General features: G+C 36.2%; 1 protein-coding gene across 1 annotated transcript in view; it reads left to right on the plus strand.

The window, feature by feature from the left end:
• Window positions 1-8,247: 8,247 nt before the first annotated feature.
• LOC311207137 (uncharacterized protein C10orf67, mitochondrial) overlaps window positions 8,248-27,052 on the plus strand; it is a gene marked incomplete at both ends in the record, with an annotated part of 39,154 nt that continues 20,349 nt past the window's right edge. The window contains 7 exons of the mRNA XM_084283037.1: window positions 8,248-8,300; window positions 9,260-9,380; window positions 10,732-10,875; window positions 11,839-11,913; window positions 14,843-14,992; window positions 22,494-22,638; window positions 23,804-23,862. Of these exons, the coding sequence (XP_084139163.1) occupies window positions 8,248-8,300; window positions 9,260-9,380; window positions 10,732-10,875; window positions 11,839-11,913; window positions 14,843-14,992; window positions 22,494-22,638; window positions 23,804-23,862 (747 nt within the window). The remainder of the gene's footprint in view (window positions 8,301-9,259; window positions 9,381-10,731; window positions 10,876-11,838; window positions 11,914-14,842; window positions 14,993-22,493; window positions 22,639-23,803; window positions 23,863-27,052) is intronic.

Genomic DNA, 27,052 nt, shown 5'->3' on the forward strand with positions numbered 1-27,052 from the left:
TCTTGGCCACCAGGGCATACTGCTGGCTCATGGTCAACCTGTCATCCACCAGGCCCCCCAGGTCTTCCTCCGCAGAGCTCCTCTCCAGCAGGTCATCCTCCCGCCTGTACTGATACATGTGGTTGTTCCTTCCCAGGTGCAGGACTCTACGCTTGTTCTTGTTAAACCTCATTTGGTTACTTCCTGCCAAAAATTCTGATGCTCTTCTACAGCATATTCTGGACAAAAAGGTTATTTATAGCTGAACAAAAATCCAAGAAGCACCCTGAAACAGATGCTAAATATGCCAGCAGTTTTTGTAATGTTATCAGATGCATCATTCTTTTATTCTCTTTTCATCTATAAACAGGTGTAAATAATGCCATTCCTGTTTTCAGTTAAAATGCATGTAGTCAGCTTCCTAATAATGTTAAAATACAATCAAAATCTGTTACTAGGTAACTAGTGACAAAACAAACATTTATACTGCTGTATTAGTGTTAATAGTATATTGCTTTCAACATACTAATTATCTCCCATGCAAAGTAAATAGAAAGAGAAGTTCACCTTGATGCTTTTTACCTGTTATTAAACACTGACAGTGCAATGTGGCCAACATTTTCCACGACTGAGCACCTAGAATTAGTCATATGCATTTGGCTCGGGTGGAATCCAATCTCTCGTGAAAACAACGACAAAAATCCCATTGAGCCTCTGCAGCACAAGCCTTTCATGGCTAGTTCTCAGCTTTCATAGAAGGAGGTACCAAGAAGTCAGCACATACCTGAAAGGTCATTTTCTAAATATCTGACTTCTGTTTTTAACAATTACCTCTTAATCCATTTTTGCTCAAGGGTCCCATGCTGAAGAAAAGGGTGACAACAAAGAGGAATGATCAGGTGCTATGAATACAGTCCCTGTGAGAATTAAATTTCAAAGAATTTAAACTTCTTCAATGCAAGGGAAGGACAATAAAAGGACAGGGCACATGGTTATGCCTTTGGTACCTTTTACTACCAGAAGATGCATTTTTGCTGTTTCTCTGAGCTGGATGTACAACAACTGTTGCAGAAAAATTAAACTCTGCTTTTCAGAGTGGCCTGGATAAAACATGATGCACAGATTGACTGCTTCCAGCATATTCTGACGTTTTCAGCTTCTGTCACTTTTGCCTGCATAATGTGGCCACACAGGCACTAGAAGGCTTTGTAAAGCAAGCAGAACACAACATGGAGATACCTTTGACTGTCTTCCATAAATTACTGTTCACAGCTTTCTGATTCCCTTCCTAATAGAGAATAGATCTTAAAGCAATCTCTGTAGTAATAAAGTGTAAATATCTCTTGAGGTTAAAGTTTCTCCTGACATAATCGTTATCCCTGGTTATGCTGTACATTCCAGGAATTGTTCAGATTGTTTAGAAGGCAGACCACAATATAAAAACAGCTGTGGAAAAACGGCGGCATTCAGTGACGTAAAACTGAAGTTCCTGAGAGTGGAACTACTTTAAATGATTGACACAGAAGAGACAAATTAATTACATCAGCAGGATCGTTTATTAGTGAAGAAGGGGAGAGAAGTTAGCTTAAATGATGTATTGAATGACACTGAATAAGCATTTCCAGAGCCTTTTTTTTTTCTTCTTGGTAACGTAACAGTCCTTCAGCCAAAGATATTTCTGGCTGAAGTATTTCATGAATTCATAGCTCTCTGTACATAATTGGACAATGAGATGTTTATTTTTTATTAATAATTTAAAGTAGTATATCAAGGACAAAGTTAAAAAATAATAGAAAAATATATACATACTATGGATATACACCAAGGATCCTCCAAGACAGGGAAGAAATACATATGAGCTGGAACTAGAAAGAACATCCCGAATCATTCATTTTATCCTTTGTTGCTGCAGGTGATCACATCATTCCTTTCATAAAGTTACCAACTTACAGGTAAGTTATTCAGCGTATAGTTAGATGAACTTGTGAAGACGTCATGAACTAACAGCACTGCCACAAGAACCAATTCAGCTCTTTCCATTCCCAGTCTCTTTTTTCTTCTCTTGACGCCATCTTCTTTGTGATGGCCTTATGATGACCCTGTACTCTGTATAGTATCTACTTCCTTCAACCCTTAACATACCACTAACATAAAATGTAGAGTAAGCATATCAACACTTACTTTTGAAGTATAAATATGCTGCATAAAACAAGGGATGTATCTTAGGGAGTTGCCTCACAATTTGTTGTTTAGCTTCTATTATACTGTCATGTTAAAATCATACTCATTGTATGGGTGCACTAGTCATTAGAGATGTAACCGACAGTGTGACATCATGTGGCAAGACTGTGGAAAAAGGACTGTTGGTGATAAATTTAGACATTCACTCATATCTCAGGGTCTCATAGTCATATCCCACTTGATAAGCGAGCCTCTAAATGTGAGCTATGACGCAGATCAAGTCTCTCATTTCTACTCAGAAGTGTAGATGGCATTTGTGGTGGTCATTGTGAATACAGCCTTAAGATGCTATCAGAAAAATAAAGGGATCAACAATGCTATTTTCTCTGAGGAAAAAAAAAAAGTAATAATGTGATGTAAACAAGCTTCAAAATGTGTATGGAATTTAGAAAGGCTTAGATCTTAATAAACCTCAAATGATATAGAAGTGTTTGCTATGTCTATATTTTATTAACTATTTGATTTCCTGTATCAGATAACTTTTTTTCCTTTCATGTTGGTCAATGGCAAATTTAGAGTTGAGGCAAGTGGATATTCTGGTTCATACCAAGAGCAGAACAGAGTTCTGACAAGAACAGACCGTGAAGCTAGTAGAGGAAGTTTGCAGTACAGAAATAACAGAAGCAGGAAATCGTCATGTACAATTACAGGAAATATCATTAATAGATTAATCTTGATTTAAAAAAAAAAAAAAAAAAAAAGTAAATGTAAAAAAAAACTGTGGTAGAAAAGAAATTGCAGTACTGCCTACTCCTGAAGCTAAAACATGCTTCAATGAGGCAATAAGCACCCAACATTTCCATGGGTGGCCTTGCAACAGAAAGGCTTTGGAGACTGATTCAAATGGCAGTCTCATCTGCTCTGTCCTCCAAAACCCTGCAATGCAGAGCTTTCCTTACCTTTTTTTTCTCCACCAGGAAACAGCCAAAGGAGGTACCATCACTTCACACAGACAAGGATTGTAGCAGAAAACCACACTACATAGTTAATGTTTTCATAGTCATGGAATAACATATAATTACATAAAATACCTTTGTTACTCCACTGCTTGGTCCATCCTGTGGGAAAGGACTGTGGTTACGCACGGTATAACCAGCTCAACAAGTAATGTTCTAGCCCTGATGAAATTTACGGAAAGAACGTACCTCATCGCAATTACAAACCTGCTTTGTTTCCACCTACATCGCGTAGAGCTAACTGTTACGGCAAGGTCAGATCACAGCTACTTAACTCCACTGTCTAATGAGAAAAAATAAGGCAGGTAGAGCCATTAGAGAGGAGGGATGACATCAATTAATCCTTATTAACATCTTACCCTGTAAACAGGCAAACCTTTCTTAACCTAGTTTTTCATGGCTAAATGCAGAATACACTATTATTTTTCTGATTCAAAATTTTAAAGTTCCAATATAGCGAGAGGTAATGGAAAAGAGTGTAACAGTGAGCCCAAGTCCAATGTCTTTTTCACTGGAAGAAGCTGGGAACAACTACACTCCAATTAGTCAATTTATACCAGTAACTACCAACAAGATAGAATCTTAACTCAATTTAGTCATCCTGAAAAACAAAGTAGTGTTTCTAGTTATGAGTGATCATCTATAGAATTTTAAGAATTAGATTTCAGCAATGTCAATTTCTGTACTTATTCAAGTACGTTTGAAACATTACAATTGTTATAAAAAAGTACTAATTACAAGTTAATTCTCATGTATTATCCATACATGAAAATATAAACATTTTTCTAATTGTGATTTCTATGCAAGTACAATTTTATAAAACTTAAACCGTACTCATTTAGTAATTCAGTGTGAGAATCCCAACTAAAATTAACTTACTGTATCAGACCTGGGCCTTCCTGATGAACGGAGGGCTTTGTGCATGCCCCTCTGAATTTGGTATAAAATTACTAGAGGAAATTTAGTGTATCTAATCTTGCTGGATCTAAATAAAGTTTCTGATACTGCACAGTGTGAAATATTATTAAACCAATGAAAATGGGTATTAGAACAAGAACTACAAGGCGGCTGTGGGACTCATTAGAGGAGAGAAAGCTGCAGATAATTTAAAGGAATCATTATGCTGAAAGAAACTTGCCAGTGGAGTTCTTTAAAGATTAGTCCTGGGACTGACTTTGTTTAATATTTTCATTAATTACTCTGGCACATGGTGTGCTATTGACTTTCACTAATGGCTGTAGAGCTGAGCAACATTGTTACTGTAATGATTTTTGAAATATCATACTGGAAACATTTGGAGACTGGGAATGGAGTTGCCTATGTGGATAGATGAAATTCAGCACTGCAAATGGAAGATCATCCACCTGGTGACAGGTAAGTATTTCTGCTATTAGCAGAATATCAGCTGTGGGATATCATCAGGAGAGAAGAAAAATCAACACATGGTATGCAATAGTGAAATAGCTTCATCGTTATCCCTTCTCATTTGGAATATCATATCTATTTCTGGTCAACATTGCTTAAGGATGTTAAATTTTGACTGGAACATAAGCAAGGGGGAATTAAAATGACCACAGCACTGGTGACACCCTAACAAGAGGAGACCAAACATTCTTGGCTTACGTTATCTAAAGAAGATTGAAAAGGGCTGTCTATAAATACCTCACAGATGAAATACTAGGGAGCAAGAAGAGCTGATTAAGTTAAAGGACAGTGCTGGCCAAACTGAAATGGATACAACCTGGCAATGAATAAATTTAGTCTTGACTCACAGCCTTGGCTTTCAGATATGACATAATTGCAAATAATTTCATGGAAGGATCCTGGTAACAAAATACTGGTAGCAGTATGTTGAAAACAGGATGGCCTGTGAATGCAAGGACCATTTTGGTTTAATGATATCAGCATGGCAATAGCTTGGTAACGACTTTAATCTGTATGTGCAGTAAAACCTCATCCCGCTACTTCGTTCCATTTATTTCTGTTTCCCAAGGGGTTTGTGATCTGTCATTCTCTCCTCCTGCAAATACATCCATCTTCTGAAAGTGCTACTTCACTTTTATTTTTTATTTTTTTTACAAATTGTTTGAGGGATTTATGTCATTAGTCTGAACAAAGAGCAACTGTCTTACATCTTGTTTGAAGTTTGCTGCTGCTTTAATGGCCTTCAAAACAAACTATATACCTAAAGACCTGTTCACTTGTTCCAACACAGACAGTGAGAATAAAACAGACTTACTGTATTTCTCTTGGGTCAAAAATGCCTCCGATAATCAGGAAAAAAATACGAAATACATGCATTGTTTGAGTTGTCATACTTGTGTTGCAACCTACTCTGTTTCTCTGAAATATAGGACTAAGACAATCTGACCCTTGACTCTTGATGACTGTCAGTCAAAGGAGGCAGGATGTGTAAAATGATCACAATTAGACTCTGAAGCAAAATCTGAGGTAGCTGAATGGGACAGGAGCTTTATTGTGTTTTGCCAATTCCCTTGTGTTGTTGAATCCGGACGTTTCCAAGCTAAAGAGACAAACGGGCATATTACATATATACAAAAGCTTTCTTGTTCTATTCTGACATAACGGACACCAAATACTGTGTTTTAGTTAAGTAATAAAAGAGCATCTAGTTTTAAAAAAGATGTTATGTTCAACTGTAAACATCAGTTCCCTAGAAGACGACTTCATCTAAGCTGAGCAAGAAGCCATGGTGAGGGGTGGTGCTGATGCAGAAGCCTCATCTCCCACTTGTGGAACCACAGGAAAGAGAAAACCCAACCCACTAGTGAAAGAGCAGCTGTCCTGGAGAGACAACCAACCTCATTTTGTAAAATTAAAGCCAATATTTTATTATGTCATAAGTGCTATTATTTAAGATTTGGCACCAGCACCGTTCCAAATCCATTTTCAACAGCTCCTAACTAGGTTAAAATAACATAAAATCCTTTTCAGGGAATTTGATGAACAAAGACAATAAATAAATAACTTTTGATTATTATCTCAGAAGATTCAGTAGCTGACCTTGTATAGACTAGACAGCAACAATGTTTCTAAATAAACAAGGTAATGACTGCAGTAATTAAGGCGTGAAGCATCAAGCTACTTAACATAAACGTAGTAGTTACAATAGTAAGACCAGGCTGTAATCAAAAGTAAGAAAACAACTATGACAAGATAAAACACGTCATCAGCAAAGTGTCAATTTTTCTGTTTATAAATAAATGTGAATTATTAGGTCAGTACCGCACTGTTCCTCTCACATGTATCCAAGCAATATATGGGATTATGAAAAACAGTTTTCTTAACCTTTAATCTGATTCCTGTATATCAGTGGAACACAGATGTAATTTGGGGGCAGTTTTTCCATGTATCACGCTACAGCCTATGTTAATAAAACATTTCTGTTTCCAATGGAAAATTACACTTCTTCCCCAAACAAAATGAACTCCTCTATACATTATTATTGCTGGAAGGCATCCTAAAAGTAAGGCAAGTTTTACAAATGGTATTTGTAAGCCAAGTAACAATCTTTGCTTTTCACTCAATTGCCTTTATCATTTTTGCTAAACTGAGAGAAAATGTCTGAGAACACCTGAGTTACAAGCACATATTACTCAGCACATGACTTCATAATGATATCACCCTATTTATATTAACTTTAGTAACATTTGTTTAAATAGTGATGACATCTGCTTGTTTCTTACCAATTACATTTCTCTGATATAAAAAGATTGTTGCTTACATCTTTTTCAGCTTCAACTCAAGAAAGAGAAAAAACCTAGCAATTTAAATTTCACATTAGTTTCTATCTCTTTCCATATTTCTTCTGCGGACAAAGTGAAATGGTGCCCAGAGATTGCAAAAAAGAGGCACAATTAATAAAATTGTTATAATTCTCAAAATTTAAGGCACACTTTTTCTATAAGCCATACAAATCCTTTACACCTTCACAGCAATTGGCAAGATTTTAGCCATGCTAACAACTCCAAATATCATAAATGATGATTTATTATGTAAACATAGTTTGTAATAACTTCTGTTCCATAAATATTGTATATCACGTTGAACAGACATAGGTGATAATCCTAGAAAGATTAGAATTCATCCCATTTAAAAATCCCTACAATTTGTTAGATAAGCCATTATTTTGCTTCTCTGTTTATAGGACCGGGCTGTATTGATGTGGTTTGTTCTTAAACAGGTGCTTTCTCTCTATGTGCAACTTGAGTTCAGACAAAACTGAAGTGATTTTTAGTGCAAATGCTGATTACTGATTTCAGAGCACTGCAGATCAGTGCATTGAAACACAGACTAATAACTAAGTATTTTTTTCCAGCTAGCCCATACTCTCTGATGGACTTCTATCCAGGGAGAATTACAAGAACATTCTGAGTAGCTTCTGGTCATCATACGGGTATCTCAAACATTAAAAAAAAAATAAAAATAAAAATAAAAACCTACCTTTGTTATTACACTGAAAGCAAATAAGTTGTTATGAGTAGCTGGTAAGTGTTTGACATCACCCTTTTCTAGCTTGCAGTCATAACCAGAAAGAAATTTGGCTTTCTTCCACCTCCAGCGCCTAACTCCACATCCAGGATGACCAAGGTCGTGCTTGGGTGCCCGATAATCACCTAAAACAATTAAAAAATTTCTCTGCAACATGCCATGATGGTGAGGGGGGATTTTCTTTACCTGTCAGTAATTTAGGCACAGTGCACCAGCTCTCCTCAGGTCCCGCTCAGTGCAAACCCAAGAGGGCCTAACCATTTACATTTCAATCCAGCAGCTCCCACGGGCAGCCAGCTGCTCCTAACCACACACAGATTACCTGGAAGGCAGAGGGGGCTGCGAGCAGACGAAACGCACCCCACCCGCCCCAGGGGGGCCGCGGGCCCCCTGTGACAGCAGCCGCTTCCCCTTCCCGAACGGAAGCGTCCCCGCTCCGCTCCGCCTGCCGGGGCGGGCGCTGGTTGCCATGGGTGCGGCGCGGCGGCCCCGGCCCGGCCCAGCCAAGCCCGGCCATGAGCGGCCGTGAGGCGGGGGCGGCCGCCGCCTGCCCGCAGCCATGGGCCCGCTACCTCGCCCCGGCGACGCTGGAGCTGCTGGCGCTGCCCTGCCGCCTGCCCCGGCCCCAGCACCACCCCCGGCCCCAGCACCAGCCCCAGCACCGGTGAGGCCGGTCGTGGGGAATCTCCTTGTGCTTAAATTGAAAGGAGCCTCCCTGCACGCAGAGTTAAAGTGAATGTAGTCCACAGTCATTCTTTCCTTTTGGTTGTGCTTCTCACAGTGTAATCTCCAATCGGTGAGAAGTTTCACGCATCCCATCCTAAAACGCTGAGATTTGGGGATTGATACAGCATCACAGCCGCTCAGATTCGACAGTAATAATACTGGGAATGTGCCTGAATGTTCACAGAATAAAGGGGTCCTTGGAACACCTCTGACTGAGCGCCATTAAAATTTTGAGTCAATTTGTCCAGTTTTGTTCACTTACAAATTAGGTAGACCTGGGCAAGAAATGTCTGACGCTATCCATTTATAACAGAATTCTGACAGCGCCAAAAATCCTAAATATTTAACAATCCAATGATCTAATGTTTTATTAAGAATGTAATGGCATTAAGTGTCATTTTGATAAAATTAGTAATACACAAATAATATTTTTTTTCAGTGAAATAGAAGATCAAGCTCCTAAATAAGTCTACAGTCCACTTTTTGGTCTGATGCATTTTTCTAAAGAACACTGAAAAATATCTATTTTCTCTTAGAATGCAAACACTTCTTTAGCATTTTCTTTTATAATGGTAGTATTGCTTGAATTTTAGTTGTTATTCAGTATTTCATTGAAAACATTTGTCTTCATGAAACAAAAATACAGAAAGAAGCTACTAATGTGTTTGTTACACTTTATCTTACAAAAGCCATACAAATGAAATGAAAAAATAAATTATAGGCACTTTATCTCTGAATATCCATTATTAATAGACTGATTAACTTTATTAAAGCAACTACTATACTATTTAAAGTATGGTTTTGTTTTGGTTTGTTTTGTTTTCCAAATCTGTCCGTTTTTGCAGGTCTTGCATTTCAGATGATTTAAAAATAGGATATGGCAGCAGAGATCATGCAACGCAAACAGATATCAAAGACATACCAGAATTAAATGAGCTAGCAACTGCTACGCAAGCTTTAATCAAGGTAAATTAGGAAAGTATTAGTTTTTCTCGTGGTATACATACTTTTGTCAGTCATCTCTATTTTGTGTAATATTTAAGCGATCTGTTTTGACTTTTTTTCTGTCTTCATATACCTATTTCAGACGAATTACATAAATTTTTGTTTTCAAAATAGAATAGCACACTGTTGCATCAGAGAAGATTATGTAGGGATTACCATTGTTTAATGCTGAAAATGATAAATTTTGAAGACTTAATCTTGTTTGATAGGGGCTATAAATCTGGAATTGAATGTGGGCCTATCCATTCCATTGATACCTACCTACAAGGTGACCCACCTATATATAATAATAAATACCCACCTATAAGGTGACCTAAAACATACATTTAAGGAGATTTAATAAAATACTCCAGTGCTTCCGCTTTGTACGAATCATATACAGAGTAAGTTAGAAGGAAGGTCCAAGTGGTATTATCTGCTGTTGTATATATGTATTGTATATCTGCTATTGTATATGTATATTGTATATATGTAACCTAAACAGTGTCTCACTGAAATTTAATGCTTAGATTTTGGAGGAAGAACGCAGTCCATAATGAGAAACATTGCAGCCTGCTTAACATAAATGCTTTAACAATTTGTGAAGGAAGACTGGTGCCTCTGGAGACCTGTGGAGGGAGATCCATTCCATCAAAATGAGACATTTCTGTCTGTCCCTTAACTGTGTTAGAAATTGCAAAAGAAGGTGGTTCAGGATATAAAATAATTATGTGTGCAAAATGTTAATTTCCTAGGAAAAAAAAAAAAAAAACACATTCCAATTTTCAAATGGTGCGTAAATATACACAAGAATTAAAATTCAGTGCTTTTGGTACTATTTGTAGAAGCAATATCGCTTTCTACTTCATTTCCCTGGAAGATTTCTGTTTTGCTCATCTAAGTCAGTGAAAAACAGAGTGCATTTCCTACAACACTTCCTCTGTCACTTTTTGCAAAAATGCAGATATTTTTGTGCTGTTCCTGTAAAATACTTTGCAGAGTACTAACTTAAATTTTATGAACAGGTTTTGAACACTTCTAGGTTTTCATTTTGATGTCTGTATTGATACACGTGTATGGATCTGTTCTGCAAAATCTGAGTAGTTACCATTTGGCAGATTTTTGTATTCCTAAAATGCTTTATTTTGAGAAAGCTAAATATCTTTACATATAACAGGGCATAGAAATGCATTAGATACTTGTGTTTAGGTGAATGAATGATGCCACCTGTGAATGATGATAGTCTTGAACACAGTAATGGAATGGTTAAACTTTTATTTGTTTATCTTACTTTGTATATAAAAATAAATAATAGCAGAATTTTGATTTTTAGCTCGCTCAGTCCCTCCAGCAAGATTTGTTCATCTACAAAAGCACCATTCAAGCGCAATATGAAAAAAAAATTGAAGAGCAGGCTTCAAATCTCTGTAAATATATAAAGGATAGACTGACAGACATTGAGTCTTTTCATAAACGGGTAAAGAAAAAAATTCTTGGTCACTTCTATGTTAACTTTCAATATATGTCAGTTCTCATTCATATAGCCTCCTTGTGTGGCTTAATATCATATTTTACTTAATAAAAAGCAATTCACAGAAGTATTGAAAATAAGAAAATAAAGTAAAATTCTAGCATAGATTTAAAAAAAAATGACTGTGTAAGGTGTCTTTTGCAAATTTGCAATTAACAAAACATGGATTATGTTGTACTCTCTGCATACTAACAATGATAGCTATGAAAATGTCTTAAATTCTAGTGTAGTTATTTCTAGTAAAATTCTTCATAATAATATTGTAACAGGCAAGAAATGTAGCACACTTTGTGTGCATCCATTATTTACTGTTCTGTTCCCATACATTTCTTTGAAAGTATATATTCAGTGATCTTTAGGACCTTCCATGAGATCTTCAGGGTCTCATGGATCAAAGTCCATGGCAGTATTAATGCTGGTAGTCAATCATGTTGCAACTAGGTTGCACTCACTACAAGGGAGAAGTATGAGCAAAGATTCAACCTCATTTTTAAGCTTCTGATATGAACATAAAAAAGCAAAAGTTAAAAAAAAAAGTAAAGGTATGAATTCCCATTTTAAACATCTGAAACAACCCTTATTTCATAAGTGCTTGTATTTAAAGCAGTTGGGAACCTACCTTTTATAGAGGAAGAAATACAGTTTGATTAATTAGCCAAAAGCTGAAAAGGAATTGAAGAATGTGTCAGGGGAAAAAAATGATAGAAAAGGGACATAAGCTTAGTATTTTTTCTTTCAAATTCAAGAGTTTTAATAGTATTTAATTTTCTTAAAAGAAAAAGAAGGCACAGTTCAAGTTCTTGTTTTTTTATTATTATTATTTTGTTTGTTTGTTTGTTTATTGTTTGTTTGGGTTTGTTTGATTATTTAGTGATTGTCTGCCTCCTATTATTGCTCATCAAATTGCAGAAAGAAATGCAAATTCGTCAGAGCTACCAACAACAGTTATGTGATGCATTGGCTATTCTCAGAGGAAATATTGAGGTGGGTTTTAACCACTAACGTGGTAGTAGACTGCTGATTGGAGTAGTAATGTGTCATAAGTCAGTACACTCCTTAAATATGGAGAAGGATATGTTTAAATTTTCCATGAAGGCTAAGCATGTAAACTATATTAAGTAGAAAGAATATAATGAGCACAAAATGTTGTTTTTACAAGTACTGTTTTTCCCTCCTCTAGTATTAAAATGGGCAGTTCAACATTCTTGAATATAGTTTTAGATAAGTAACAGTGTTACTACCTCATACATAGGGAGTATATTAGTAGGCATCAGTGGAAGAAAGCAAAAATTACACAACTTTGCTTTTCTTGACTAGTGAAAAATAAATGACCACAAAATATTAAAAAAAAAAAAAAAAAAAAAAAAAAAGAAAAGGATTAGACCCATATAGGCAGTCAGTGCTTATTTTTGCATGAGGATACTAAAGCCAGAGCAAATGAAGGGATATCCTGGAACTACTGGCCAGTGGGAAGGTAAACTTGTTTGAATTCACAGTAAAGATGTGGCAGCTGTAAAAGGGGGATGAAGTTGGCTTAATATAGAATATAGTGCTCTGCTTTTGTAATTATGTTACTATAAATGTAGACAGTCTATAACTGGGTCTCTTCAGAAGCAGAACCATAGTGATCACATAAAATTCCATTCAACAAACATTGAAAATGTCTTGATAAATTTGATAATTGAACACTGAGGCTGCCAGATAGAGATGATGATGACTGATCATGTGCACTCAAAGTGACTTTCTACTGCCCTCTAGGGACTATGCCACAAACTTTTTTATTAACAGGTTTGAGTGTAATGGGAACAGTAATAATGATCCAACTTAAAAAGTATGGAACTTAAATTTTGTCTTTCTTCTTCTATTAAAAAAGCAAAGTGTGAAAGCTAAAATGTGCATGTCTACATGTGATCAAGTAACTGCTACACAGACCATCTGGAATAATGGAAGCTTTATTTTGTGTGTGAAAAGTTCTCTTTCCCAATTCCAGTTCATGTAATCACTCCATGGTTAAAACAAACAAACAAACAAGCAAACAAACAAACAAAGCTTTTGCATTCCATGGAGTGTGTAGTAGCAGCAGGGAACTGAATTTCAGGGTGATGTTCCCTTTGGTTTTCTTTCCTTTTGGAAAATCTTGCATTATTCTTGGATACTTTCAGACCAGGTTTAGCAACCAGGTAAAGATTTACCCCATGCTAGGCATGCAAGCTCAGAAAGTAGAGTGCTCTGAGAAAGAACTGACTTTGACTCCACTGTATCTGGGGAAAGAATCGAACCCCAATTCTTTCAATTCCTCAGTAAGTGCTACAGTTCTTAAGGTATTGCACTAGAGGTAGCTATTGCTGCTCATATTAATATTTTAAGAAAGTTAAAAAATATTTAATCACCTGACCTGGGAAAAAGACTTAAAGTAGGTGTCTAGGTACTCATGAGGGAAGAGCTCACACACACTTCTAAGCTTAGTGTTTCGTAATGGCCAGTTGTTGGCCCTATACCACCATGGATACGCATTTCTGTATAGTGGGAGGCTGCACATTTTTTCTTTGAAAATCTTATTTTTATTTTTTGACTACATAGGAAGTAAATCATCCATTGAAGATGCTCATTTTTTAATGCTTTAATGCAATTTAAGAACTGTACTAGTGCAATCAAGAAGAAGCAAAAATAAATGCCAGTAATTCAGAAGTTAACATTTTAATAGTTTATCTTCACTTAATTGCACCCTCAGCAAGTTTGTGGATGACACCAAGCTGTGTGGTGCAGTCGACATGCAGGAGGGAAGGGATGGCATCCACAGGGACCTGGGCGGCCCTGAGAGGTGGGCCTGTGTGAACCTTGTGGGGTTCAACAAGGCCAAGTGTAAGGTCCTGCACCTGGGCTGGGGTAATCCCAAACATAAATACAGGCTGGGCAGAGAACAGTTTGAGAGCAGCCCTGTGGAGAAGGACTTGGGGGTGTTGGTCGACAAGAAGCTTGACACAAGCTGGCAATGTGTGCTCGCAGCCCAGAAAGCCAGCCGGATCCTGGGCTGCATCGAAAGCAGCGTGGCCAGCAGGGCGAGGGAGGGGATTCTGCCCCTCTGCTCTGCTCTTGTGAGACCCCACTTGGAGCCCTGCATTCAGCCCTGGGGCCCACAGGAAGGATGTGGAGCTATTAGAGTGGGTCCAGAGGAAGGCTATGAAGATGACCAAGGGGCTGGAGCACTTCTCCGATGAAGACAGGCTGAGGGAACTGGGGATGTTCAGCCTGGAGCTCCTGGGAGACCTTACAGCAGCCTTTCAGTACCTCCAAGGGGCCTACAGAAAAGCTGGGGAGGGACTCTGTGTCAGGGAGTATAGTGATGGGATGAGGGGTAATGGTAAATTTGTTATTGTGAGTGTGGTGAGGCCCTGGCCCAGGCTGCCCAGAGAAACTGTGGATGCCCCATCCCTGGAGGTTTTCAAGGCCAGGCTGGATGTGGCTTTGGGCAACCTGGTCTGGTGGGAGGTGTCCCTGCCCATGGCAAGGGAGTGGAACTGGATGAGCTTTAAGGTCCCTTCCAAACCAAACCATTTATGATCTTGCCACACTGTACGTATGCTCTACTTTCTGCATATTTTATTATATGAGGTTTTGTTTGTTTGTTTGTTTTTAAATATATTAGATATGCTTTTTTTTTCCCAATTTTTCTTTGTATTTTTCTATGGTATTATAGATTGTGTATTAGATATAAGGTATTTCTTGCTTATATATTTGAAATGTAAGATACAGTAAAATTTTATTTTCAGTACCATAACAGAACTCTGGAATGTAAAATATGTCCCGTGATTTATTTAAATTACGAATAATAATAATAATCTATAGAGTTAAAAAAAAAAAAGTCTGTGTGGTTTATGCAAGACTGTCATTCAAGAATCTCTTCTTGTAATAGAAGTATTACAACATAAATATAGAAGACACAGAATGTTCACCAGGAAAGCTTTTGAGGCTTTTACGTAACAAACTGCGTGAGAAGGAGACCATAATTAAAAATCTGGAAAGAAAACTGCAGGAATGTCAAGAAAAAGGAAGGGCTAAAATGGTATGTTCTTTTTCTAAAAAAGATCGTAATCTCATTGTCTGAATGTGGAAATCTTTAAACACCTTCTACAAAGTATACTTCTAGTCTCATTATTTTTATAGAAAACACTACGATGGGAAAATACTAGCACATTACCCTTGCTAAAGGTAAGTACTTTGACTAAAATAATCTACAGTACTCTATTAATTTCACATAATTTATCAGTGATAGTCTGAACAAGGGTTTGTAGTTGTACTGCCTCTTTTGGTCTAGTTTTTAATTAAAAATATATATATGCAAAATTCATCTATAAATACTTAACAAAAACATTTTAAAAATTATAAATCTTTAATAAAATATTGTTTTCAATGCAATTTTTGTTCCATACATGACCATTTCAGTTACAAAAAGTCCATGTGTCCTACTGCTTCTTACAGAATTTACTTACATTACTTCTTTTCATGTTTCTCTTTGTTCCTTCTGTCTCTAAATAACTTCTGAAATAAATCATTTTATTTTCTTCAGAATTGTGTTGTTAATCATTTAAACTGGTATTTCAGGTATCCAAATGAGGATTAAAATCTCTCATGTTTAATTTTTCTTAACTCCTGCAATATAAGTTATCTGAGTATGACAATTACTTGGGTACTACCATTAATAGATATGAAAAGCCCTTTTCAATTATGATTCTTTTTCCCCCACAAATGCAGACATAAATAGCTAGATACAAAGGCTATAAGAACTGCCTTAAATATTCAGTCTGTAGCCTTCAAATGGTAAACATAATTCAGCCACATAAGTCCATACATCATCTCCTTATCCCCACTGTAACATAAACATGTCCTACGCGAATTAAGTATACTTGTCTGCAGTTCACTGAAATGTGAGAAATCTATAATACCTTTCCAGAACTTCACATATGGCTTAGACTGATGAAAAGCTCAGGCTTTAAAGAGGTTCTAGCAAAGCCTGACACTAGATTACCTTTTCATCTCAGCTACTATACATCATTAAGATCTGAAAATGCCATCTACTTCTTCTGCCAGCCATCTAAGATAGACAGTATGACCTGTAAAGGAAAAAGATAGGGTTGCAGATGTACCCTGTAAAGAAATGAGGTATCTCTCTCCAACTGGAATTCACAACAATTCAACCTTTTCTAGAAATTGATATTTAAGCCAGGTCAGTAGTTCTCGTGTACAGAAGGAAGTGATAGTAATTACATCTTGTAATGGTTTGTTAGCCACAACAGTCAACAGTGAAACAGCTTATTTCTCCATTGCTTCATTTGGCCCCAATAAGTCCGCCTTACTTTAAGAAAATATGTGTACTTAAATGTTCTCTGTAACAAGGACTGCAATCAAGTCTCCCATGTGCATATAGGAAGGTGTCATTGCATTCCTTATGATTCAGATTCTCCAGAAGAGGAGGAGGCTGGATGTGAACCAGCGTTGTCATTATCACAGTAGGCTGTGGAATTTAAGGGGTACAGGGTCTTCACTATCTTTTAAAAGGTCTGATTTGGTGAGAGTACTTTTAGTGCACCTAACTGGATTGGAAAGCAGAGTGTAAAGAAATGTCTGTAACGTCCACTGGAAATTGAATGTTACATTTTTGATCATTCAAATAGTTTAGCAGGAAAATTCAAGCTGTCTTGCAGCTTTTAGTGGCACAAGTTCAGGTATTTGGAGATTTTTAGTGCCTGCAATGCTGAATTCCTCGGTGCATCATCAGATTGTTCTGCAGCTGTTGGACTCTACCTCTTAAACAACTGATGTGTGTATACCAACTGTAATGGCTGTGAAACCCACTGTAAAGATACCCAAGCTATCAGCTGTTTGTCATTCTGGAGCCAGATGCAATAAATTGGTACATGCACTTAGGGTCTCTAAAATATTGGGTCCTGCTTAACAAAAAAAAAAAATAATAATAATAAAAAAAAACATGTGTGTAGATTCTCACTAATAGCATAAGCTGAGAAAGTAAATAGTATTCCAACTTTTTGTGTTACAAGCAAATGACATTAGTTTGAAATGGCAGAGGATGTGAAGAGAAGAAAAATTGTAATTAACTGTACACTAATAATAGGATTTAACCAAGAGGGAGGGGAAATGGGCATAGTCATGCTGCCATCAAACAATGTGCTGTAATGTAACCACAACATTGAAATGTGGTAGAATTGTACCTGTAAAGTCAAAATCATTGAATAAAACAACTTTTTAGAAAAGAAGAAACAGCTAAAAAAATAATTAATTAAAAAATGAGAGGAGTATATTCAACATCAGAGAACAATTCATTTTTTAAAATTTTTGGTAACTGCACAGTAGGAATCTCATAATCCTGAACTGTCACTAACAAAGCTCTCTGGTGAGGTTCTATTACAAGTGACAAACTGGTAAAGAGAATAAGTAATTTTAAGCATTCATCCATATCATGTGAAGACAAAGGTGAAGACAAAGGTTAGAAATATTTTCTTTTTCTGAATTATATTGTTTCATCTGTGAGAATTTTCTATCAAAACTTTTTAAATTAATATAACAAAAAGCTTATTTTAGACCTTGAAATTTACTGCTGAACAGGAAGATAGTTTTCTAAGAAATTATAAATGAGTAACTAAAGGTATATGTGAGTACACTAGTGTATGAAAGTGGTATTGCATGCACACTACTGGAATATTTCAAAAACTTGGTTCATATTGGTGAGTGAAACTGACTGAAGCTCAAAATCTGAACCCAGGAATACGAATGAAAAAGCTGAAATCTCAAATAAAAAGATGTTATGTGATCAAAAAGCCAGACGTAGTTGCATAATCAAGAAAGAGGACAGCTTTTACTCAAGTCATATTTTAGTTCTACAGCAAGATTACATTATCAAATCATGGAAATTAAAGCAGAATATAACACATGAAAAAAAAAATGATGCCAACTAATACTGGAAGTTTTTGAAGGGTATAAAATGGACAGCGAATCAAAAAAAGAACTGTAAATGGCAATATTAAGGACAAAATAATCTTAACATATTGGGAGCAAAGGAAATGGCTACAATTGCATGAGCTTACTATTAGATGAAAATTGTAGAATTGGTAGAATGTAGAATTGTAGAATTGTAGAATGTGAAAATCCTGGGGGCATTTTAAAAAAGGATGTATTGCATTTAGAAGGCAGAACAATGTGCCTGTATCACAGGGTAACAATTACTTTCTAATTTACTAGCCTCCAGAAAGGATTTAAAATATTTGCAGAGAATGTGCATTTGTAGATGAGGAAACCCAAATAGCTTAGGTTCAGGAATCCCCCAGAGACAGCTGACCTGTTTGTATTAAGTATGTTAACATAATGAAAAACTTACTCTGACCTTTTTTTAATCAGCATTACAGATTTTACAAAATAGACATTTTCTGACAAAGCTGATTTTTTTTTTTTTTTTATTTCAGTAGTATACCCATTTGGTTAGATGGTACCTGTCAACACAAAACTTTTGCAAGGTGTTTGATTTAATAGCACTGTTTAAAAGACAGCATTAAATGTGCTACATGTGTATGTCATGCCTTAAAGTTTAGCTAAAGTTTAGCTTCAGCTAAAGGGGTGGGAAGCTCCTTGAAGTTTGTAGTTTCAGACCATAGGTAGAGGTGAATATTCATGGATGAGGCCGTTTGCCTACAGAGAAAACTAGGAGGCACTGTGGTGAAGTTTTCGCTTAGGAGAACTTCAGTGTTACATTAGTTATGTGGACTGTGGAGCTTGTAGGGTAAATATCTACTGTTGACATTTGTCTTTGTCACTCCAATAAGATAAGATTCTGTCTAGGTCATGCACTTTGCATAATTTTTGAAAGAAGCAAAATTTTCTTCGGGCAAAGCCCTCGTTCAGCAGTGAAAGATCTCAAAAAATACCTGGAAATGAGGAATCAACTCTGCTTCTTCTCCAAGGGTTCTGCATTTATACAAAAGAAAGCATTCTGTTTTCCTCTATCAAGGAATTCGCAATGCAATGCCTATTCTCCCTCCAAAGCTATGCTACCTTAACTCTTTTTCCAGCTCTGCCATGCTTTAAAAAGATAAGAAGAGCTATTTGGGCCAGTAGTTACTTGTTAATCCCATCCTTGCAGGTGCCTCCATTCTGTTAGATTTAAAAGACTCGACATAATCAAATACGTTGGCTAGGAGATGAAACCACATAGGAAAATAATTGCTGATTGGATTATGTTTCCAAAGGAATAAAGGCATCTTGATATCCCGAAATTTTCAAGACTGGAAGCCCTTTTAGAGTATATCCATTAGCTGATTTGAAGATAGGGGTGTAGTAAGAGGGTGACTGTCTGAAAAGTAACGGCTTGTGTTCAACCATAGGCCATGCTAGAACTTTTCACACTCAACATTTGAGATGTATAGATAATAATTCAAGAAAGAATTTCGGTGAAAGAATTAAAATTATAAATGTGTTATGTAACATGTTATGGATATATGATTTTCCAGAATAAATGTAAATAAAAACTGAAATGATCATTTCCCTTCCAACTCAAAACGTGTACATTTTGATTTTTTTTCATGACATCTTGTACAATTGCACCCTCTTGTGGTATAAATAATAGACTTTAAATACCTAAAGTATAGCTTAGAAAGGGAAAGGTACATCATAATTTAAATGACTGATGTTCAACAATAGGTTTTGTTTTCAAGGCAAATTCATAATATCTCAGCAGCAGATCCAAACTTTAGATTATAATTTTCCCTAGCATAAAAAATATTTTCTAGTTTGATATGTTAAGGTAGCATCAGTAATTTGCATTTTGTTTCTTTGCAGTAAAAGCGCAAAAATCAGACCTGTTATTCAAACAGATAATTATTTTGAGTGTATATTAAATAATGCAAGATATCAAAGGGAAATGAGTTGTTCTGAACTGCATAACAAATAACTATATTCTCCCAGCATTACCTCAAGGATCATTTGGCTAGAATACTGTGCTTATCGATGGATGAATCTGGTTTAAGTTTGTTATAGTACAAAATTATGTATGCAGATCTATCTAGTACTATTAGAAGTTTCATTGTAAAAGTCTACAATCAGTAAAAGTTAATATTAAATAAATATATAGTTGAATTTATTATGGCTTAAAATATACATTTTTTAATTTAAGGTAGTAAAAATGTTAGAATGAATGCAATAAACTAGATAAGGTGAGAAATGTTGATGTATCCTGTATAAGCCATGTTATAATTGCCTTCCAACCTTTAGCCCTTTTTTCTTGCAACTTAAAAGTTCCCCAGTTTAAGCAAGCCAAACGCTACCGCTGTGGGCAGATGGTAGAGAGAACATTGCTACAAAACCTGCCACTCAAAGTGTAACAGATGACTGTAGCTACAGAAAATTGTCCCTTTGTTCATTTTGCTAATGAGTGTCCTCATTGCAGCGGGAGACTGAATAGTTAATGACCTGCAGTTCTTGGGCTTAGCAGATGGTGGAGCTAGAGCTAAAGGTTGCCTGAGTAATGTGCAAAGGGGAAGTTTGGGAAGAAAGCGTCTTGTGTGTAGTTTACAGCCTTTCATTAAAACAGTAAAATATTATGACCAGTCTTATAGTTGCGATACCATTTAAAGCTCATTCAATTTCCATTTCAAATCGTTTTAGTTTGTCTAAGACTAAAGGGTCTTCTTTGAGCTAATTAATGCTAATTTGCTAATACTTTGAGTAATTAATGCTAATATATAGCCAGGGTGAGGGAACAAATACCCAACTAAGCCCATTAGGAGCTGTAACAGTTACTTAAAAGTAAGTTAGTTTTGCAGGGTTTCTAGTTGACCCTTGCCAGATCAGAGTCTTAATTACTCAAATATTGCTCGTGCTCTTTCTTTAGCACTACTGGTTTCCCTAGGCTGTGCTAGTCTCTCTACAGGACTTGGTAAAAGTTTTCAGTAAAAACATGCAATCTAGTAATTATCTCAGAAGACTAATTGAAAGTTTCTTACTGCATTAAGACTGTTTACAATTAATAATGTTCAAGTATTTTATTAGAGTTCCAAAAAAATGCATTATTAAAAGTAACATTTTTAATAATATTGGGTCTTTATGTAAGCTGCTACTGTTTCTTCAGTAAAGGAAGGGGAGACACAAAGTAGTCTGAATTACTTTTCAAAACACTTGACATTTTATTTACATGATTTCTTATAAAATCAGTGAAAACTTTGTGGCTTTATATAATACATCGATAATTTGTTCTGGTAAACTGGAGATCAAAACTGTCCTTTCTGAGGAAAAACATAAAGTTCTGGATTAAATTTAACCCATAAATACATTATAGTTCAAGTTTATATGTCATTTGAAAACCTTTGAATTTTGTTTTCAAAGTTCTTTAATATTTTTATTTTCAAGTAATTTTTCAAAAAGAGTACATATTTTTACCAAGCAAAGCAAATAATATCCTAAGTTTTCCTTAGTAAGCGAAGTAATTGCTGTCTGAGTCTTCTCTTTTGTGTTAATATTTTAAATGGTTTCAGGAGTTAGTTAATATTCTGGTATTACTATAAAGATTCGTGCCAGCTTGAAAGCTTTTCTATAATTTTAAAAGAAATATGTGGCAGTAAAATCTAGACAGCCATAAGACAATATATTCAAATGTTTTCAATAGCTTTGAAACCAACAAGAAAAAAAGAGTAGCTGTCCCAATAAGCTTCAGTTGCATAAGAAGTCTTTTCCATAATGGATGTGGCAAGATTTAAACAAAGGACACGCATAATAAAAATGTAAATGAGTTTGCTTTACTAAAACTATAACTTTAAAGTCTTTTGTTGTATGTTATCCTGGAACCTTCTTACAAGGTAATCACTGTTTGCATAGAGATTTAAACCGTAGTCTTCAATAGCATTAAACCCCTGCACGGTCTATGTGTGACAGGCATGCAAAGCCATGTTAATGTTCAGAATATGAATTGCCTCTGGGTGGCTCCGACACCAAGTAGAAAACCAACTGTGTTGATATCAGAAGGCCTGATGGACTCCATGCGGCTCCCAGCCTGAAAACTTCACCGCTTTGACATGTGATGTGCTCCTCATGACACTGGCAGCACTGTCACTGAGAAATGGCACAAAGGCAACAAGCCCCCCTCCTTCGCCATGCACTTTGCAACCCCCTGGTGTTGCCTGTCCACAGCCTCTCCTGCCTGCCTAGTTACGGACAGCACTTCATAAACGCAGGGGGAAGTGTGGGTGGATAGGCCCCAGCTGCCTTCCTGGACACAGCCTCCATAATAAATTGACCTGAATGATGAGGGCACACAAACAGTATGATATGCATTATTCCTGTCAATAAAATGTCCCCATGTGTTATGGTCTTTGTATATAATGTACTGCAGCCTTTCTTCTAGCGGGGACCCATTTAGAGTCACAACTTTTTTTTTCTATTCATATTATGACTCTGTAATAGAATTCAGAAATTATATGATACTGTGTTGTATAATATTATAACAGTGTAGCGTGTTTAAATCCTTGATTCCTTACTTACAAATTCAAGGCATCGCAATCTTTTAGGTTGTCTTTGAAGATGATGACCATGAAAAAAAAAAGTCTGAAAAGGAGAGAGAGGTTTTCAATGAAGAGGCTTTTAAACTGCGCAACGAGATTTCTCGTCTTGAAAATTCTCTGAAACAGTCTGAAAAAGAAAAATATGCACTAGGTAAAAGTTTAAACTGCGGTTAGATCAAGATGATCAGCTTAAATGCAACATGTAAGAAATGTTACTAAAGTTGGAATTAATTGTTAGCATGCTTCAGAAGGATAGCAACTCATTTCTGGACTGTTGTCTTTTTCTGGTATTGAATGCTAATTTTGTATGTATTTGTACCGAAATTCATACATATTTATTCTAATTTTAATGCATATATTTACATAATTTTAATTTGTGACAAAGGAATATTTGCTGTGGCTTTTGAGACTTCTGATATTGCCTAGCAATGTGGTTAGAGTTCATATTTTGTGACAGATACATGTGCTAAAGTTACTGAAATAGAAAAGTGTTGGATGTAGATATTGATATTTTATAATGATGGTCTACTGTTTTATCTTAATGGAACTGTATTAAAACCTACTCTCTCTAGAGTAGTTTTTGAGATTTGCAAAATATCTGAATACGCATTTCTTCATCTGATTACCTATTTTTGTGTTTTATGTGGAAGTTTTCTAGCAGATCAGTTTCTATCAAATAAGCTGTCACTACCTTTCATACTTTTGCTTTATTACAGATCTTAAAAGGAGTTGTTTTTTTCCCCTTGAAGGACAATGTACAGTCTTTACCTACAAGTTACTTTTCATACATTGGCAGTGTGAAATATTTAATGGAAGACTGGAAGCCATGGCAGTAGAGTAGTATTTGGCTGTTTAGTTTTGTTATGTCCACATAGATGAGACTCGGTATCACCTTTAATAGTGGCAAGATGAGTTTGATATAGAATATATTCCTGATTCCTGTTTATCATCTGATTCAATGGTGCTTCTCATCTTTTGGTAGTTTTGTATGAGCAATAAAGAACCACCTGCTAAAACACTTTGTATTGGCTGTGACTAACAGCAAGGATGTCCAGAATTAGTATTAATGAAAAGCTGTGGGCACTCAGTCACACTTGGCTCTTGAACTTACTCCTCAATCTCTATCTGACCAGCCGGCTGAACAGCAGGAAGAAGGCTGTGAATGTCAAGGGCGGTTGTGAAGGTCACCGTTCTGCCAGGGCTCTCATCCACTGTGCATTCCACTGGGTTTATAGACTGACCTGAAGCAAACGTTTTGCATACGTTCATGTGGGCATGTAATTTCATGGTTTTTCTCTTTCTCCTCTTGTTTTCAGATAGACAAGTTCAAAGCATGCGATTAAAAATGGAAACTGATGAGCGAACTATTCAAAAGGTACTGCAATTTTTGCATTTATGAGCTACATCCCTGGTAGAACACTAATGAGCTTGGACTATTACCAGTGTATAGACCAAACAGTGCTGGAAAGCTGAGAAATAGACTTTAACTTGAATGACGATAAATTTTGTTTTATGGTAGTGTAACTCACTGTAGAGTGAGAATTAGTGTTGCTTGAATGAGGATGGTGGTTTCTCATCCCATCATATCATATACTTTTGTTAAAATGCAGTGAAAATTCTGAACCTCAATAAACTACAGTAAAATGGTTGATGACTTTAATATAAAAAGAAACACATTCAGTAACCTTTCAAAGGCAGGGAAAGAAGAAGAGCATACGCAAATAGCTAGTTAATTAAAAAATAAAAGTTAATTTTGGTAATCTGTGATTTGTTAAATATTCTGCTATTTATAGATAGAGTTATTCATGTATATGAATTATTATTTATGCGATATATGAGCAAAACAGTAACTGAACAAGTTATAAAAATCATTTTTAAAATAACTTTTAAATGCTAATATGTATTCATTAAGAAGTGATCTCAATAAAACATTGACAGGTCTTAGCATCTTCCTGGTATAACATCTAGATATATTTCCAGTCGGCTTTCTATCTTGTGATAGTTCTCAAATTACTTTTTTTGACAGTGTATAGTTCTCATTCCTGAGACCTATTCATTTTTAATAGAACATTTAAATTCCTGTAAAGAACATTCCTTCTGTCAAACATTTCCAAAAGGATTTGTAGAAAACTCACCTTGTGGTAAAGTATAATGGAAATAGTGATGCCTCTATGTCCTTATTCCAACATTAGTAAATTCTCACCAAAAAAAAAAAAAAAAAAACATTTAAAGAAGGGCTTGGGGGTGTGGGTAGGGGATAAATGGCGACTGAGGCACTGGAGTTCTAAAATCATCCCTTCCATTGACCTTCTTTGTGACCTTAGATGAATCTGTCTTCTATGACCAAGTTTCCCACCCTGAAAATACTGGTACCTACTTATCTTTACAAGAGTATTGATAGGTTAATTTAATTAAAGTTTAAAAACTATCAGGATCCTATACATGAAATCTAAAATCACAAGTGGAAACTTAATTGGTCTGCCTAATGCTCTAGTCAGTCAAAGAAGGGTTGCTTCTGTTAGTTTTGTTGATGTTTAGGTGTGACAATGCTCAGGAATCCCGCTTAGGTTTGAAGTCTGATTATGGTGTAAAGAAAGTGGCTGTCATTAGTTCCTATATTGAACATTTCTTTTTATTATAGTTGCAAAGTCCAAATAATATTTTATATAGTACATTTTTTTCCATTTTTTCACTCACAGGAAATTTTTTCCTGAAATTTACTCTTTATTTTCTTTCACTTCATCTCCATACAATGGAGGGCATTCTAACATGCAGTATCTTCCCATAGATACTACCTCAGTCTGTGGGTTTGAGTAGAAGCATAGGAACATTTTTACCTTCCTCTCACATGATTTGAAAGTGATGCGTTTGTGTAAATGTGGATCATGTGCTTTCCTCCAAAACTTCCTCCAATACAACTATCCATAATACGTATCAGTCAAGTTAGATAAAGTGTAAGACTGTATTGCTGTCAGAAGCCTTTGGATAGCTCCTTCTCATTACAATTCTGATAACAAAACGGATTATTTCTATTCCCAAAAGAAAAGCTACAGTTCTAAACGATTAACCAAATTATTGAAGTTTCTGACATTTTTTCCCCTCCTTTGCATATCCCACTGAAAGATGTTCACTTGATAGGCAGAATATGTGTAAATTCTTCTTTCATCTTTAAAAAGAGGAGCCAGACAAGAAGACATGCACTACTGCAGTGCCCAACAGTTGGAATTTCACTCCAGAAATGGAGTTCATAAAGTTGATGCAGACATCAGTATCCTATGGATGCTATACAAGGAAAAGTTGACACTTAAAAATGGGATTTGAAGCAGATTCAGTGTTGAATCATCTGGTAGTAAGTGATGGTGAAGCATGTTGGAAGCTCTGTCTCTTAACTGACTAGCTAGAAAATACTGATTGATGTATTGTAAGTGGGTCTTGGAGTCTAAAACTTCTTCCTGTGCCCAGGCAGCCAAGCTGTGCCCTGCCTGTGGGCAGCTGCCTCTATGATTTCTCCCAAAGCTTCATAAGAGATGGCATGCACCGAGTTTCTCATAAGGACTAGAGCACTTGGCTAGGGTTCTGGTGAACTTGAGGACATTTGAACATGTAGTTCTATATACCAAGGATTTAACTGCTAGTTTACACTGTGTTCTGTTTGGAAAATACTCACTTTAAAGCTGGGTGCATGGAAGGCAAGCACAGAAGAGGCATAATCTCTAGATGACAGGCAAGGGTACTCAGCATAGAGGAGGGAACTTTTCTGTACATTTGTTCTTTGGATTATTGCTGAGTACCTTTGTTAGGGTTTTGTGTGTGTGTGCTTAGTGGGGGAGGTTGTTGTTTTGTTTCTTTGGTGTTTTTGTCTTTTTTTTTTCCTCTTAGTTCATAATCTAATGTAAAATTCATAAATGATCTAGTAAGTCAAAACACAATGTTCTCCCTTTCTCATGCAGTCACAGCTTTGCTATGTTACAAAGCTCATGCATGAGTATTCTGTATCTAGTCTCATGAATTTCATATTCTTTGAGTCCAATGGCACAGCTTGAACAGAACTGGTGGCTTATTCTCATCATAGAGTGGTAGTTAAGCTACTTTTCCATGACTTGGGATATTGTAATCAAGCCCCATAAAACTCCCAGAGGCATACAATGTAGGCTGCCCTGATTTGTGGCTGAGCATTCCAGCTTCTAGGTTATTATGCTGAAGGGGAGCGTTTCTCCATTTTTATGAAAGAAAATGAATGACAGTGTTGTACTCAACATTGTCCCCTTTTAAATATTTCTAAATGCAAATTCAGTAAGTAACAAACTCTCTTCTTCATGACGCTGAGAAATATAGATGTTTAACTTGCCAGTCCCAAGTGACAGTAGCTCTGACAGCTCAAAACCAGCAGAACCTAAGGACGTTTTGCCATGCAGTGTAACTGTTTAACCAAGCTTGATCCCAGAACTTCTGAAGGCTCGTTTTAAAGTCAGGCTTAAATTGTTCCTTAGGCACAATCCTTTGTCCTCGCTGAGGCTAAATGTATAATTTGCCCGGCAAAGTGTACTTTACAAGGATCTGTTAGA

The sequence above is a fragment of the Netta rufina genome, assembly GCF_964035555.1.
Source record: "Netta rufina genome assembly, chromosome: 2".
NCBI classification, from domain to species: Eukaryota; Metazoa; Chordata; class Aves; order Anseriformes; family Anatidae; genus Netta; species Netta rufina.